Below are 16,605 nucleotides of genomic sequence, written 5' to 3'. Positions count from 1 at the left end.
TCCTCTTGCTTTAGTCATCCACGGTGGAAGTCAGAGAGGCTATTGGTGCGATAGCATGAATGTTGTGAGCTCTTTCGAGCAACTGTATAAACAATCTCTGAACCCTGACTTCTGTAGCTTTGTGACCTGAATTTGAGAGTGATCCTTCTGTATGATGCACAAGAGAACTGGTTCTCAACAGTTACGCTGTATGTGGTGTGATGCTCCTAGTAGGCCTTAGATTTCATCTATTAGTTTGTATAGAAAATGGTGAAATGTTATCCTCTTGGCCAAGAACATGCTGCATAATATAACACTATTTGACTTTTATTTTAGGTCCCTGACATTTTGACTTTAACTGTAGACTTATGTAATGTTTAGCATGATGAGGACGTTATTAGACACGTTTTGAAGCCAGTCCCAAACACACATTTTAAAACTCTATGTGGTGCTTTTTTTGATCAAATGTGATTGTATCTTGCCTCACTAGGGCTGACAGCATTTGTTTAGGAGAGGATAAAAGTGGATGATATGGTGTAAAGTCTCAATCATAAGATCATTTAAGGAAACGGCCCATATATATATTTTTACATTACACTTTCTTTTCACTTCAGTCTTAATCTCTGTCTAACCCTGTTTAACTTTCACGCAGAGAAAAGATTCATGTTTCATTTTCACATTCTACTATAACCACTTCTGTAACCAACTTTCCCCCTCATGCTCCCCCTCTAATGCTGGTATTGAACTTCATTTTCCTTATTTAACAGCTGTTTGTCAAATCAATGATATAATAAATTCTTCTTTAGACTGTCTTCGTTGGGTTGGATATCTTTATCATGTTATTCACACAAACAAAAACCAGAACAGTGACATTTAAATGTTTTAAAGTCTTTATTCGGGTGTGTCGTTCCAGTCACGCACAGCTGTTGCAGCTGGCCGACTATGAGCTTTCTTCTTCACCACATCACTCAGCAAGCTGAAATGCACGAGACAGGGATGTTTATTAGCAACATCATACACAGTGCCAGAGTTACTCAGAACCACGGTGGTGATCACAGGAAAGGGCTATGTGAGTTCATCTCTGAGGATTACGTCCCGTCTCCTCTAAAATTAGTTCTTGCTATGAAGCCTGCTGGCTAATTTTAATAAATTCTTCCAAAGGTCATACAATTCCACTCTGCAGCATACTGTTATATGAATGGCATTGTGGACTGTCCACCAACCTTGCTGCTTTGGTCCCGGGTGCGGACCCGTAGCTTGTTGACCTGTGTTTCGGCCATATCTGCCCTCTCCTCTGCATCATCAAGCTCATGCTGGAGCTTCCTGTACTTAGTCAGGTTGGTGTTTGCCTGGTCCTCCTGCAGAGACGGAAATCAAGAAAACGGTTTAGATTTTACATGGACCATGAAGGCTTTTCCTTCCTGTGCACCAAAGAACGTCACCTGCACCTCATAGTTGTAGTTCACACTGCATCACTGAGATGTGGTTCAGATACACTTATTGTGAACAGACAAAGTCGAAGTAAAATACATTGTCCTAATTGTGGACTCACCGCTTCTTCAGCCTGTCTCTTGTAACTCTTCACTTTGGCCTGCAGCTTGTCAATGAGTTCTTGCAGGCGGATCAGGTTCTTCTTGTCTTCCTCAGCCTGCACAGATAGCACAGGGAGCTCTTAGCTCACTTTTGATTTTGACACTCCAACATGCTGTATGCGCAAACACGCTGGTGGTTTACCTGATAGGAGAGCTCTTTGATTCTCCTCTCATACTTGCGTACTCCTTTCTGATACTCTTGGCTTTTCTTTTGCTCAGATTCCAGTTCATTCTCCAGTTCTTTGACCTACCAGTGACATATGCAAATGACTCTTTGATTATTTGCAAACTGCAAACAAACTAATTGTTTAATACAAGATATAGCAGACCAAACAGTGACCATGTGGAATTAGTCTCTTACTCTGGCCTCCAGCTTCTGGACTTGTTTCTTGCCGCCCTTGAGTGCAATCTGCTCAGCCTCGTCCAAACGCATCTGCAGGTCCTTTACGGTTTGCTCCATGTTCTTCTTCATCCTCTCCAGATGTGCGCTTGTGTCCTGCTCCTTCTTCAGCTCCTCTGCCATCATGGCTGCCTAAAAATATAGAGAATCTGTGGTAAATGGAAATGAAGGAATTTCTTACCCTGATTAGAACCAGGAACATGTAAAGGCTTCTGGTAGAGATGTGTATTTAAGACATTGGGCAGACAGGATCCTAATCAGACCCCCTGTGGACACGTCTTGAGCCAAATTGTTCTGTAAGTGTGCAAGTGCTGTTGTAGCTTTGCATTTTAAACTCTTGCACCTACATCAGTGATGGCTTTTTTGGCCTTCTCCTCTGCGTTGCGACACTCCTGAACAGCATCATCCACCTCATTCGACAGCATGGACAGATCACACTCAAGCTTCTTTTTCTGGTTGATCAGCCCAGTGTTCTAAAGCAAAAAAAAAAAAAACTCAATTTAGAAATAATTTCAAAACTTTTCTTTCAATTTGTTTTCATACAGTTGTAAAATTATGAAACTTAACATAACCAGAGTGACTGAAACAGTGAGGCTAGATAATATAATTTTGCTGAATAAACAAAATACTGTCTTGCTGCCCATCTGCTAAAAGTGGGATAGCTTTGAAGTTGTCATCCCACCTGAGCGTGCAACAGGTTGACTCTTTCAGTGGCCTCCAGCAGCTCATGCTCAGCCAGTTTGCGTGCACGGTCATTCTGCTCCAGAAGTGCCCTGAGCTCCTCCACCTCAGCAGCAAGCAGGTTGTTTCGACGCTCCGTCACCGCCATCTGCTCCTTCAGCTCCTCGTTCTGATGAATAGTCTCGTCCAGCTCCAGTTGAACGTCCTGGAGTCACAGATCAAGTTCAGAGTAAAAGACAGCAATGCAAGCTGGGTGAGCTCACTGGCTGACTGCAGTATGGACTCACCTTGATCTGGACCTGAAGGTTTCTCAGGAGTTTCTGGGACTCCGTGGCCTGCCTATTAGCATGGTTCAGCTGCACCTCCATCTCATTCAGGTCGCCCTCCATCTTCTTCCTCAGGCGCACTGCCTCGTTGCGAGACTTGGCCTCGGCATCCAAGGTGGCCTGCATGGACTCCAGTGTTCTCTGGTGGTTCCGACTGAAATGGAGATAAATTTGTCAACAGATATTTTGGCAGGATAGTGATAATGTATGTGATGGGACAAAATAATCTCTAAAACTCACCGAAGGTTGTCAGTTTCCTCATCCTTCTCCGCCAGCTTCCTCTCAACGTCGGCTTTAATCTGATTAAGCTCCAGCTGGATCCGCAGAGTTTTGCTCTCTTCATGCTCAAGAGTTCCCTGAGACAGACAAAAACTGCACTGAAGTCTTGAAGAGATTGTTGTAAGTCAGGAAAACCCCACAGACAACCAAAAGGAGGAAGTGAAAGACCTCAGCAAAGTGCTTACTTCAGCTTCCTCTAGTGCAGCTTGAATCTCACTTTTCTCAACGTCCAGGCCCTTCTTCATCTTCTCCAGCTCGTGGATGGTCTTTGCTCCCTGACTGATTTGATCTGAGAGGTCAGCAATCTCCTCTGGAGGTAGATTAAAGTAGAAAAGTAGTTTATTTCACATTATGTCAAGGCAAAACACCAGTTTCTTTCTTCAATGCAAACTTCCAAGTGGGTTTTAATAGCGTCAGCTCTACCTTGAAGGTTCTTGTTCTCCCTCTTGATGGTCTCCAGATGTTCCAGAGCCTCCTCGTAGGAGTTCTTCAGTTTGAAGAGCTCTGTGCTCAGGCTGCGAGACTCTTTCTGAGAGGTCTCCAGCTCTGACTGGCACTCCTCGTGCTTCTGCCTCCACTCAGCCAGCACCTGGGATGGACAATAACACTTATTTTCAGTTTTTAAATTGCATCCTTTCTACATTACGCTGAACCTGAACATATGTTGCAAGTAACTGGATTGAATTGTACCAGTACACAAACCTAACAAATCATTGGTACCAAGCAAGATTACTATTCTATGATCCTATCCCCTAAAGGAGGCAAAGACGATCCTCCGTAGAGCTGTCATTAGGAACAAATGTAGGATCATTCTCATTGCTGATACCTTGTCAAAGCTGCGTTGCTTTCTGTCCAGGGAAGCAGCTGCAGCATTGGCACGCTCCAGATCAATGACCAGATCTTCGATCTCTGTCTGGAGCCGATGTTTCGTCTTCTCCAGGGAGGAGCACTTGGCATTGGAAGCTTCAACAGTCTCTTCGGCCTCCTGCAGACGTGTCACCAGCTTTTTTCTAATGAGAGGATCTGATGGTCAGGCCTTCAAATAACGATTCTGCACCATATGATTCTGTACGTTAAAAACCCATCTCACTCACTTGGCTTCCTCCAGCTCCTCGGTCCTCTGGATGGCATCAGTTTCATACTTAGTCCTCCACTGAGCCACCTCAGCGTTGGCCTTGGACAGAGCTCTCTGCAGCTCAGCCTTGGCCTCCTGTTCTTCTTCATACTGCTCTCTCAGGAGATCGCAGTCGTGGCGAGACGACTGCAGAGCATGGGCCAGGGCGCTCTTGGTCTTCAGAGATCAGTCATTATGGTAAAATCAGTTAGTTCAATTGGGAGAGTTGTAAATATTTAATGAGTTAGCTACCGGTCTTGGAGATATTAATGTCTGACTGGTGCATTTACAGCTTGTTACCTTATTCTCCTCCTCCAGCTGTTTCTTGAGCTCTTCCGCATTCTGGCTGAAGGAGTTCTTGGTGCGCTGGAGCTGGGAGACCATGGCTTCCCGCTCCTCAAGCTTCCTCCCCAGTTCGGCTATACAAAGTAGATACATACATTACTTACAATTCTGTAAAGTCTGCTGGTAAGATCTTTGATAAAATTAAAGTCTCCTACCGCTCTCAGCCTGAGCACGTGCCCTGTGTGTGTTGGTTTCATTGAGCTGCCTCTGGAGCTCCTCCACCTTGGCTTTAGCTTCGTTCATTTGATCCTCATAGAGACGGCACATCTTCTCTGAGGAGGCCTGCAGATCAGACAGAAATGTTAGTCTTTTGAGATATGGATGTAATTTGTTCTCCTTGTGTTTCTTGTTCATTTATCTACCTTGCCCTTGGAGAGCTGCTCCACAGTTGAGGCCAGATCGTCGGCCTCCATCTTGGCCTCGCTCCTTTCCTTCTCCAGCTTCTGCTTGACTCTCTGCAGGCTGTCGATCTGCTCGCTCAGCTCTGCGACGCTGTCGGCATGCTTCTTCCGTAAAGCTGCGGTCGTTGCATCGTGATGCTGCATGGCTTCCTCCAGGTCTCGTCGCAGCTTCAGAAAATCTGCCTCTCTCTTCTTGTTGATCTCGACCTGTGCTGAGGTGGCTCCACCTGCCTCCTCCAGGCGCTCGCTCAGGTCCTCCAGCTCCCGAGCAACATCCCCACGCTGCTTCTCCACTTTAGCCCTGCAAGCCTTGTCGGCCTCCAGCTCCTCTTCCAACTCCTCTGTTCGAGCCTGAAGAAAAGCAATGGTCAGCTATTTTGTGGTGATAATTTACATAAGGGTTCTATCAGTAGCTGAGAGACTGGTTTTCACCTGTAGCTCCTTTATCTTCTTCTGAAGCTGATTGACCAAGGCTTGCTCATCCTCAATCCTTGAGCTCATCTCATTCATTTCAAAGTCTTTCCTAGTAGAAAATAATTGATAATCACACTTTATTGTTACTATTTAACAGCTTAAAATGCAAATGTTTCTCTGTGAACACATGATGCCTCTCACTTCTTTAGCTTCTCCTCAAGTTGTTGCTTGTCATTCTCGAGGTCCATGACAGACTCCATGGAGAGTTTCAGATCTCCTTCCAGCTTACGTCTGACCCGTTCCAGGTCCATACGCAGCTTTTTCTCTTGTTCTAAAGAGCCCTCAAGCTGATTGAACATAGGAAGGTTGAAAAAATGTCACCAGTCAGATGTATAATATTTCAACAACTTAGGACTAAATGATGCAACAGTAGACATTTCTTAAACTCACATCATCTACTTGTTGCTCCAGCTTGGCCTTGGCTTTAGTCAGAGTGTTGACTTTGTCTTCCTCTGCCTGGAGGTCATCCAGAGTCTGCTGGTGAGCCTCCTGAAGAGCTTTCTTCTCCTTGGTCAGCTTCACGATGGTCTCATCCAGAGCTGCCATTTCCTCAATCAGGTTTTTCACCTGAAAATTAATTGAACACTCAAGTTCTTTTCCCAGTACAGATGCACACCTCTGAGTATGTTGGTCTTTATGTGGCCTCTTAGCTTCCTCTGGAGGCTATTTACTAATCTCATGATGTAGTTGCCTCACCTTATTCTCAGTGGCATGTTTTTCCTTTTCCACCTTAGCCAGAGTGATCTCCAGATCGTCTATGTCTTTCTTCAGTTCGGCACACTCATCCTCCAGCTTGCGCTTCTTCGCGAGCACATTAGCGCTCACCTCCTCTTCATCCTCCAGCCTCTCCAGGATTTCCTTGACTTTGGCCTCCAGCTGGATCTTAGTTTTGATGAGCAGGTCACAGCGATCCTCAGCATCTGCCAGATTGTCCTGCTCCTATACAGGCCAAAAAAAGAGAAAATGCTCACTGCATTGCCGCAATACTACAGGACCTGTAAGGGCTGGATGTGTGAACACTGTACATCAGAAATAAAACTTACTGCTTGCAGCTGTAGAGAAAGGTCATTCTTCTCTTGGATCAGGCTGACCTGCCTCTCCTCCAGCTCTTTCCGCTTGAGCTCAGATTTCTCCAGCGCCTCCTTCAGCTTAGCCAGCTCCTCCTTCAGAGAGAGCAGCTCTTTCTCAGTGGCGGCGCTCTTCAGCAAAGGCTTTATTTTGAAGAAGAGCTTCATCCAAGGCCAGTGCTTGACAGCGTTGAAGGCCCGGATGTTCCACTGGATGATCATCAGAGCCTCCCTGTGATTAGATTTCAAATTGGTTAAAGGTAGTCGAGAAATTGTGATACAGCTACAAGTATTGCTTCTGCCTCTTGAGTTACCAAGCTGCAACCTTCACAAGTCACAAAAACTGCAGTTCCTCTAATGGCCACATGAGGCAGCTCCACATTTCCATCGGCCCCCATGTTAAAATGTTTTACCTCACACCAGAAAAAGGCATACTTACAGCCTGGTACAAAATGGTTTTGGTCTTTACAGCTAGTTTTCTGAGTTTTCTATAAATAGAAATAATGCATGTAACTAAATAATGTCCATGCTACCTTTAGAATCATTTCACTAACTTTGCTTTGAAGCTCTTGTCTTCGACATTATAAGCACCAGCAAAACATGCTGTCACTTTTTCTTTTCCAGAACAGTCTAGTCTACCCGGATCGTCAAGAATTTCATATTATAATACTTGCAAATTAGCCATCAAAGGCAATATTGTATGATGAAATGTTTTTACATGTATCTGACCATAAAACTCTGGCAGTAGAAATACATTTTTATATTTCTGTAGGGGAGATTGTCTAGAATCTGCAAGATCAGAACAATGACGGTGGGCTACTCCATGACTTAGCAATTTTTAAAAAAAAACTTTAAAAAAAAGTGCTTTGAAAGAGAACTCAGTACTTGTAGAGGTGAACTGTCAGGAGAATCAAATCAGGCAAATGTTTGCAAACCAAACCATAAATAATAAATAACATAAATGTAACTATATCCACTGTTTAAGTTTATTTTCAAACTTAAACTTTAAACCAGTGGCGTTTAGAGAAACGAGGTCAAAAAGATTTATCCCGGACTTCCCCGTTTATTTATTTCGTGACTTCTCCTTGGTGCTTGATTTTTGGCACTAATCCTGCAACTACACACTCCCCTTGTATCTAATCATACACAGAGGGATGCCAAATGAAATCATACACCTAATGCTGCTTTTGATGTTTCATGACTGTGGCCAAACAGGGTTACCAGATTGATTTAGTCTCAGTAGGATGGTGTCTCACAGCCCTAAATATGGACCCGGAGCGGTTTGGTCAAGGACTTCTCGTCAGTGTTTAGAGGGTTCGAGTGAGCGTGCACACGCCGGGGTGGGAGGTGACTGAATGAGGGTGGGGGGGACTGATTACATTTTTGACATGACTCCATGCCGGGTGCCCCTCAAAGGTGAGCGCTTGTGTTTATTTAGAAACCAAAGCCCTCTGTCCAACGGCCGGCTTTAATCCTCTGTCACCCGCCACATATCCCATCAATGCACTCACTTAGAAGTGCAGGCGCCGTGGACAAAAGGGGCCAGGGGCCATCGGGCATCCAGGGAGGGGGCCGGGGTTGTATTTTTAGGGAGGGCCTGAGCAGCTGCCACTTGACACATGTCGCCACCTGGCTCTGAGGACACCGTCCGCATTGTTTAATTTAGAGAGAACGGACGGAGAGAATGGCAAGAGACCTGCAAGCGTGGTGTGTGTGTGTGTGTGTGTGTGTGTGTGTGTGTGTCTGTGTGTGTTTGTGTGTGTGTGTGTGGGATGGGACCCTTATTAACAGCAGGGCCACACACATGCCTGGTAACCATACAAGGGCAAGCACACGCCTCACACACGCCGATAACACTGCCCTTGAATGCCACACATATCTGAGCAGGGGAGTGAACGCGAAGGTATAGTGTATCACAGGCTGAAGGGCTCGCGGCTGACCGTGTTGTTATTAAACCTGTTCAAGGAAGCAACTGGTGTTGGAGGTCTTTTTTTTTTTTTTCCTACTCATGTCTTCACCTTCCTGTGAGGTGGAGCTCAAAGACTTTGTAGTGCCCAAGAACACATTTTACATTCTTTCTGTTTCATGACTTTGTTGACAAAAATGAAAGTCACTTTGGTGTTTTAAAAATTTTTTTACCTTCTTTCCATCATCTTCAGCCGCTCCATCCTCATGATTTTGCCACGAGAGACCGCCTGTAGTAGCGTCAGGACTTTGGCCAGACGGTCGTCCCTCATCTCCTCGAGGTAACCCAGCAGGCCTGCTTTAAAGAACACCTACATGAAGCCAGGAGGAAAAGAAACAAAGATTAGGTTGGTAGCACCTTTTATTAAACTTAAAAGCTCAAAAATAAAATGTATAATTAAAGACAAATTCATGAAACTACTAAGATTTTTTTGAAATATAAAATCAACTGCTCAGTATAAATAGAAATTATTTTTAAATCATTTTAAATTTCAGGGCATACTGACACATTATTTTGCCATTCACAGCCCTGCACAGTATTTAAAAGGCTGTCAATAAAATAATTAGTAATTACAAGTGAAAGGCTTGTATTCATAATTAAGCACAAGAACTATAAGATAAATACATTTTTAAAAGAACACATTATGCAGAAGACGTCCCATCTGAGAGTCATTGTACACACACACACACACACACACACACACACATTACGAGATTAATAATTTTGATGCATTGATGTTTAAACGTTTTCATGTAGTTTGTCACTGCTAATTGTATTTTCTACGCATTGTTGGGTAATTTAATCTGTAAAATGCATGATCATATATTTTGTGTTAATTTGCAAATTGACTTGTAATGTGGTGTAGGTGCAGGCACAGTATTTAAGTAAATACACACAACTTCTCACCTTTGTGTGTCCAAATCTATACTGGTTGTGGTCGACATCCAGAGACGCCAGCAGTTTTTCTGCAGCTTTCCTGCTGTCCACAAACTTATCATCTGGGATGGAATGTGGATTCAGGATGCGGTAGCTGAAAGAATGAATAAGGAGTGTGTCAGTGTCTACGTGTCAGTGCTGTGACATCTAATGAGTGTGATCTGTACGTTTGTCTCACCGCTGTTTGAACTCAGCATAGAGGATGCGGTTGGGAAAACCTTTTCTGCAAATCCTGATGCCTTCCAGCACACCGTTGCAGCGCAGCTGGTGCAGCACCAGAAATGGATCCATGATCCCTGTGCAGACCCGGTTTTAAACATGAGCTTAGTCCATGGTATTATTTTTATTTTTAGTCCCTGTTGATGTGTGATGATTTCGCTGTGTGTTACCTGGAGTCTTGGTCTCATTTGGGATGATGCAGCGAACAAAGTGGGGCTGGGTGCTGCGGAGGTTGGTCATCAGCTTATTCAGATTTTCCTGCAGGAAGAAACAGCAAATGGAGATAAATGAGCAAATAAAAATACCTTGATTATTTTATGACAACATCATTCAGTGAAAACAGTAACAACAAAATCATTGAGGATTTGCGTTGCTCACTTGTGAAATCCTTGACGTGACGGAGAGAGGAGCCAGCACAGACTTAAAGTGATGTTCATGTGATCATTGCCCTAAACATCACTGCAAGTCTTAACTGCCTCCATCCCAGCTGTCCAATGATGCCCACAGTTTCTCACAAAATCCAAAATTACATTTACTTGCGTCACCAGTGCGCATTTCTAAAAGCCCTGTGGCGTCGGCCTCACCTTGTGAAGCTGAGACACAGTCTGGAAAGAAGCTGCCTTCTTCCTCTTTTCCTTGCCACCAGTCTTGTGGTCAGATGCTGTTAGAGAATCAGAGGAGTGATTATTTTACCACCTTAAACTGTCAGTTCTTTATTCTTCTTCCGGCATCCCACCACCCGTACCTGAGTCTGAGCCGATGTAATTCTCGTAGAGCGAAGCCAGCAGCTTGTTGGAAGACTTCTGGAAACATGCAACCACCGTCTCATTCAGTGGGTCCTTGTTTTTGTCTAACCATCCATAAATATTATATGGTACCTGTTAAGAAGAAAATCAATAAACACGGAATGAATTTTCTGTAAGGTTAAATGTTGTGAGATGAGTGGTGTAATGAGAACACGTACCACTCCAGCGTAGTGCACCAGCTCAAAATGAGCCTCGTACTTGCGCTTCTTGTCTGGCCGTGGTTTTAGGAAATTCGCCGACTTTCCGAGGTGATTATCATACATCTTAGCTTTAAAGCTGTTGTCTGTGGCCTTTGGGAACATGCACTCCTCTTCAAGGATGGACATAATGCCCAGCGGCTGTAGAAAAAGCAGCGCGTCAGTCTCATTGTTCTCCGGAAACACTCACTGCTGATCGAATTTAGGCTGTTAAAAGTAAAGCACCTTTTCAATGAGATCGATGCAAGCTTGAAGGTCTAGCCCAAAGTCGATGAAGGTCCATTCGATGCCTTCCCTCTTGTACTCCTCTTGCTCCAGGATGAACATGTGGTGGTTGAAAAACTGTTGCAGCTTCTCATTTGTGAAGTTGATGCACAGCTGCTCGAAGCTGTTGAGCTGCAAAGAAAAAGAACAGGTGTGAACAATATGAGAAAATGGTGCAGACATCCATTCTACAGTATCGCAGAAAGAGAATGAGAGAGAGAAAAAAAAAGGATCTGTATTGATTATTGTTTAATAGATAATTTCAATATAGATCAACTTACTTCAAAGATCTCAAACCCCGCGATGTCCAGGACTCCTATGAAGTACTGGCGAGGCAGGGAGGTGTACAGGGTTCGGTTGATGCGTCCCACGAGCCATTTGAACATGCGATCATATGTGGCTTTGGCCAGAGCGCCGACGGCATAGGTGACCTTCAGCAGCCACACAAATACACACAGAGAAAATACAGCTGTCATTCACATGGATGGCCTCTGTTGCTTGGATACCAAACTCTACCATGTATGGAGAGAAGATTGTATTGTTTGACTGAGAGTTATCCTCCAGTAGAACAAACTGAAACTTAACACACTGGATTTTTACTGCGCTGCGACGTGCCTTTCATACCACAGTTCTGCTTTTATGTGTTTGACACAGTGGTAGATATTTGATCTGTCTGTGCTGGATGGTGTCACATTGCACAGTCTGAAATAGTAAAACAAAAACACAGACAGAAGACATTTTATTTCCTCACCTGTTCGACATTCTGTCCCTTCACCACATACTCGTTCCCCACCTTCACCCTCGGGTGGAGGAGGCCCTTGATGAGATCGGCTGAACTGACCCCCATCAGGTATGAGGCCTTGTCTGCACCTGGTTACAAAAAGGATAGAAAGATTAAAACACAAGCTTAATTTTAAAACTTTTTTATTACCTGCTGCTGCTACTCGTTCTTACTTTCAGTGCCGTCGGCCTCCGCCTGCTCCTCGCGCTGCTTTTGCTTGAATTTCATGTTGCCAAAGTGCATGATGGCTCCGACTATTTTATAGCAACCGTACTTTTCATCGGGGAGAAAGCCCAGGATGTCCATGGCATGCTGTAAACAGGCAGAGAAAAGTAAAGTCAGAACAGAATACTCAGCGTGCCATATTCTCACCTACTCTCATGTGGAAAGGACAAAAGCTCTTACATCAGTGCCCATCAGCTCCTGTCCGTCATCCAAGTTCTCCACAGTGGTCACACCCTGAGAGCAGAAGTGGTAGTCGTACGGGTTGGACGACACCAGCAGCATGTCTGCAACAGTTTATAATATCTTGTCACAGCCCTGCAGTTGTAGGCAAGAAATATCTAAAGCAAGTAGAATAGCTAACCTAAAAGTTCTGGTTTCTTCTGCGACATAATCTGGTAGTAGATGTGGTAGCTCCTCTCTCCGGGCTGCTGAAATATTACTCTGGATTTTTCCAAAAGATCTGAAGGACAGAGAAAGTTGCGGCTTGTTCATTTCAGGCATGAAACAAAGTGAGAAATGAACGGCGTTAAGGAAACAGTCCGTGTTCATTTACTCACACATGTCAATATCAGCCGAGGCCAGTTTGCCAGTAGGTCCAAAATGGATCCTGATGAACTTGCCCTGCAGGAAAGGAAATATGAAGAATATTGAACTTGTTTGAATGAATGTACTGTGTTCTCAACATTGGACATTTTTCAGGTACTCACAAATCGAGATGAGTTGTCGTTCCTTAACGTTTTGGCATTTCCAAATGCCTCCATGGCAGGGTTTGCCTCAATGATCTGATCCTCCAGCGTACCCTGGGAGAGAAAAATAGCATAATTTAAAGATGCTTCATCATAATATTTTTGAAATTTCTAGACTAATTTGAATTTCTAAAAAACTCACCCCTGTTTTAGTGGCAGGACCTTGCTGCAAAAGAAAAATGCGAGATGCTAATAAGTGTCTAATAATTATGAAGCATGACTGCATAATGCTTTCACAATAAAAGGGGAACATCATAACCAACTGGAAAATTAGAAACTGGTTGTTAAAGCTGTGATAAAAAAAAAAACAATGGCCACCTTGTTTTATGTGATGAAATGTGGTAAACGCAGGGGGTCAAAAGGGGAGGAAAAATGAGCATCAAACAACACAGAAAAGTTGAAAAATGAAAATCAAAGCAAAGGGGAAAAATAATGGAAAATGAAAATTTGAGCCAGAAAAAGGGCATGGGAAGGGAAAGAGAAAAAACAAATTGAAAACCAATAAGAAAGCGGAGTGGAGCGGCTGGAAATGGCCACACAACACACGAGGGTGAAGACTCAGACATGAATGTAATCACATTCACAGTTCTGACAGTGAAGAAAATGTATGGACATGGTTTAAAGGGAATACACTGAAGGATTCCTGGGACCAAAAAAATGAAGAAAATACAAATAAAATACAGCAACAAAAAAAAAAAAAAGCTTGAAAACAGGAGGTGGGAAACAAAAATATGGGTTGCCACATTAGCCTTACTCCTTTTTTGGCAGGTGTTTCCCCAAGAGCTGCCACAATGGCAAAATACTGAATGACACGTTTCGTGTTGACAGTTTTGCCAGCACCGGATTCTCCGCTATAGGAGTGTAAAAAATAACAAAGTGTATATACAACAGGTACAGTAAAAACTGGTCACAAAACTGGCAAAAGAACACGACATGTTACAAGAAGAGAAAAAACAAAAGAAAAAAAAGTGAGGAAATATTTCAAAGTCAAAAACTTGAAGGAAAAAATATGAAATCTCTAAAATGACTGTATGTAGAAAATCTACATTTTATATGACTTTTTACAAAGTTGCAAGTTGTGTGTTTCACCTCTAATTTGTGACTTGAAGCAAGATATAAATTTAAAGCAGTTTATACTTACGTGATGAGCATAGACTGGTTCTCTCGATCTGGTGAAGATAAAATAGATAGTGTTTATATTTGGTAAATGTGTCAGTGTAATATGTGCTCGTGTATTCTGTGCTTTAGCACTAAATTTAAGAGCGCGTGCACTCACTGCGCAACATGTCATTGTAGGCATTGTCTGCAATGGAGTAGATGTGCGGCGGCGCCTCGGAGCGGCGTTTGCCTCTGTAGGCAGCCACCACAGGAGCCGTGTAGACCGGCAGCCATTTGTATGGATTCACCGTCACACAGAAGAGGCCCGAGTAGGTCTGAGGAAAGAGGAGGACATGACACAAGATTAACTTACTGTGTTACCTTCCCTAAAAACCATCCTGCCACTGACAGGTTGACATTGCTCAAGCACACAGTTGAACGTTGTAATTTAATCTGGATAATCTTGCCTCTTAAGGAAACATGGGAGAGGGGAAGTACCATCTCTCCATAAAGGGACACTCACATAGATCATCCAGGAAGCGTAGCGTCTGCGCAGGTTGAAGAGCACAGAGGCCTCATTGAGATGAGTCAGCATGGCCATGTCTTCGATCATGTCATACTTAGGAGGATTCATATGCTGGATGTCACAGTCCTTCACTGTGAGGGTCTGAAGTGATGGACGCAGGTAGACATGAGTAGGGGATCATGTAAATATGTTGAAAAGATGTTTCTATAGAGAGATGGACACTTACCCTCCCATCTTTGGTCTCAACAGTGACTTTGTCACCATTGAGCTCCTTGGTCTCAACCTCAATGTAAGCCTCTTTTTCATCAGGGATCCAGACGCGCTTCTTACCTAACAGTACAACAGAGGGATGTGCATTTAGTAGGAGGGTTTGGGAAAATAGCTAAAATCTGGCAAACAGTTCTTCAAAAAAATTGTTTAACAAAAAAAAGTTTTTATTGTAATATAAATAATTGTAGATAATTTAAAAAACGAAAAAACAAATTCCCAATGAATTAGCAAATAATTCGAATATTTAACCAAAAAGAACTAAATCCAAAAGTTTCTGGATGTTGCAGTTGTTTCCTTCAGAATTATTTTAAACAAGAAAATATTCATACAGATTTTATCTAGCTTCAAAACTGTTCATTTTTTCTTTAAAAGACTGCATGAAATGAAACTGCAACGGCAAAGCATAAACTCACACCACTCCACGGTTTTTACTTTTTCCAGTAAATAATGCAAATTTAAATAATGCATCCAAACCTAAATTAATTTCTTATGTGAATATTTTTTTTTAATGAGAGGTGCCCTATAAGGCTCAGGTTCTTTGAGGTCTCCTTATTAGGCCTACCGTCAAAAGCGATGGTTTGCGCCGCCAGCAGCTCCAGGTCAGATTTGCGTAAAAACGGTGCAGCCTCTCCAAACTCCGTCATGTCAAAGCGCGACATGCTGGCAGCTCCTCGAAAACCGGAGTCACCAGCGAGACACACGAGTTGTGGAATTCCTTTGGTGAGAAAACAAATCTTAAGGTCAGTAGTTCGTTATATTTCAAAGCTGTTTTTGTTACTTCAGTCCTCCATAACTGATGAAACCAATAAAACCCTGCTTGTGCGTAAAGAGCGCAAATCCACTATTACCAAATAAGAAAACGAAAACACAGAAACGTATTGCGCATTAACCGACACGTGCCGGCAGGAGGTAAACAGTATTACTTTACAGCTGAGAATGAAATTAAGACTCTGTAAGACTCTTTAAAGGGCAGCCAACCCGCGCGCAAAAGGAGCAACCTACCAAACAAAGGCAAAAAGTTGTCCACTGACCTCAGGACGACCACAACGAAATGACAGCTTACTGGGATGTGCCCTCCTTTATACTGTGTTCCTCAAGGTCATGGTCAGTGGACATTTGTCCCTCATTAGCATATGCCACCTCCTCCAACGCCTATTGGTGCTGAGCGCCTGTCTCAATTGACACAAAAGGAAAGCTACGTTTTTGTCATTGCGCTAAACTCAAGCCGGCTATTTTTGTATCCCAGTTATTTTATGCACTGTACACACTGCGAGGGAGAGAGTTGCATCAGGAGCATCCTAGTAGGGGGGAATTTTTTCACAGTAGATTCTGAAGGGCAATGCATCATTACCTCTGTTAAGACAGTGATTTGTGTCCACAACAAGCAACAAAAACTTCACCAAGCAGGAAAACCACCAAATGATAAAAGCAGGGTATGGTAAAGGGAATTAAAGTTACAGGCATTAGTTCTAAATATACATCCAAAACTGAGTTATATTATTTTATTCCACCTTTAACCTCCTGAGCAGAAACTAACTCACTTTGAGTGACTTTGATGCTGCGAACTCATGCTGGCCTCTAAGTTACAACCCTGCAGTCGCTGTGTTGTCAAGTGCTGCCAGGGATGTTTGCTATTGTGTGTGGCCACAGAGGATGCAACCTTAGAAGAGATTATTTCAGGAGCTGTGTGGCATTAAACATGCTACTATAAATACACAGCATTATATTAATAGAGCGAAACATGGCGCACGGCTCCTGTCACACAATAAAGTTCCTCAAATGAATTTAACACCAATAAGCGTGTTGCAATTTGTCTGAAAGGTGTGTTGACAGATTCTGAATTTAGTTTTAGTTTTTTAAAGATTGTTTCTGCAAGGCCGTAGCCAGAAACATCACAGACTATTTAACACATC

The 16,605-nt window shown here is 43.2% G+C and overlaps 1 protein-coding gene across 3 annotated transcripts; it reads right to left on the bottom strand.

The window, feature by feature from the left end:
* Positions 1-642: 642 nt before the first annotated feature.
* On the bottom strand, positions 643-15,739 carry LOC103358826 (myosin-7-like). Of its 3 annotated transcripts, XM_008283946.1 has the most exons (43): positions 15,695-15,739; positions 15,255-15,407; positions 14,649-14,752; positions 14,420-14,563; positions 14,075-14,231; positions 13,940-13,967; positions 13,553-13,649; positions 12,941-12,964; positions 12,760-12,852; positions 12,610-12,673; positions 12,414-12,512; positions 12,233-12,336; positions 12,001-12,139; positions 11,798-11,916; positions 11,328-11,477; positions 11,008-11,178; positions 10,744-10,923; positions 10,525-10,657; positions 10,364-10,440; positions 9,950-10,037; positions 9,739-9,856; positions 9,531-9,654; positions 8,798-8,934; positions 6,635-6,890; positions 6,288-6,530; positions 5,982-6,158; positions 5,733-5,878; positions 5,550-5,640; positions 5,079-5,468; positions 4,872-4,998; positions 4,672-4,790; positions 4,352-4,548; positions 4,084-4,267; positions 3,681-3,846; positions 3,443-3,567; positions 3,219-3,334; positions 2,940-3,132; positions 2,654-2,857; positions 2,319-2,444; positions 1,933-2,103; positions 1,714-1,818; positions 1,532-1,627; positions 962-1,337 (listed from the first exon to the last, which is right to left on the bottom strand). In XM_008283946.1, exons 2-43 carry the CDS (start codon positions 15,349-15,351, stop codon positions 1,170-1,172), a joined length of 5,847 nt encoding a protein of 1,948 aa, XP_008282168.1. In that variant the 5' UTR covers positions 15,352-15,407; positions 15,695-15,739; the 3' UTR covers positions 962-1,169. The 3 variants fall into 3 exon arrangements, with proteins under 3 accessions (XP_008282167.1, XP_008282168.1, XP_008282166.1); XM_008283945.1 differs by lacking the exons at positions 13,553-13,649; positions 14,075-14,231; positions 14,420-14,563; ... (1 more) ...; positions 15,255-15,407; positions 15,695-15,739 and adding an exon at positions 643-955 and having other exon boundaries at positions 1,203-1,337; positions 13,940-13,961; XM_008283944.1 differs by lacking the exons at positions 13,553-13,649; positions 14,075-14,231; positions 14,420-14,563; ... (1 more) ...; positions 15,255-15,407; positions 15,695-15,739 and having other exon boundaries at positions 13,940-13,961.
* Between the last annotated feature and the right edge of the window lie 866 nt (positions 15,740-16,605).

This window comes from Stegastes partitus, unplaced genomic scaffold (genome assembly GCF_000690725.1).
Source record: "Stegastes partitus isolate 25-593 unplaced genomic scaffold, Stegastes_partitus-1.0.2 Scaffold334, whole genome shotgun sequence".
Lineage (NCBI taxonomy): Eukaryota > Metazoa > Chordata > Actinopteri > Pomacentridae > Stegastes > Stegastes partitus.
Note: the sequence above shows the minus strand (reverse complement) of the source record. Positions and strands in the feature narration are given on the sequence as shown.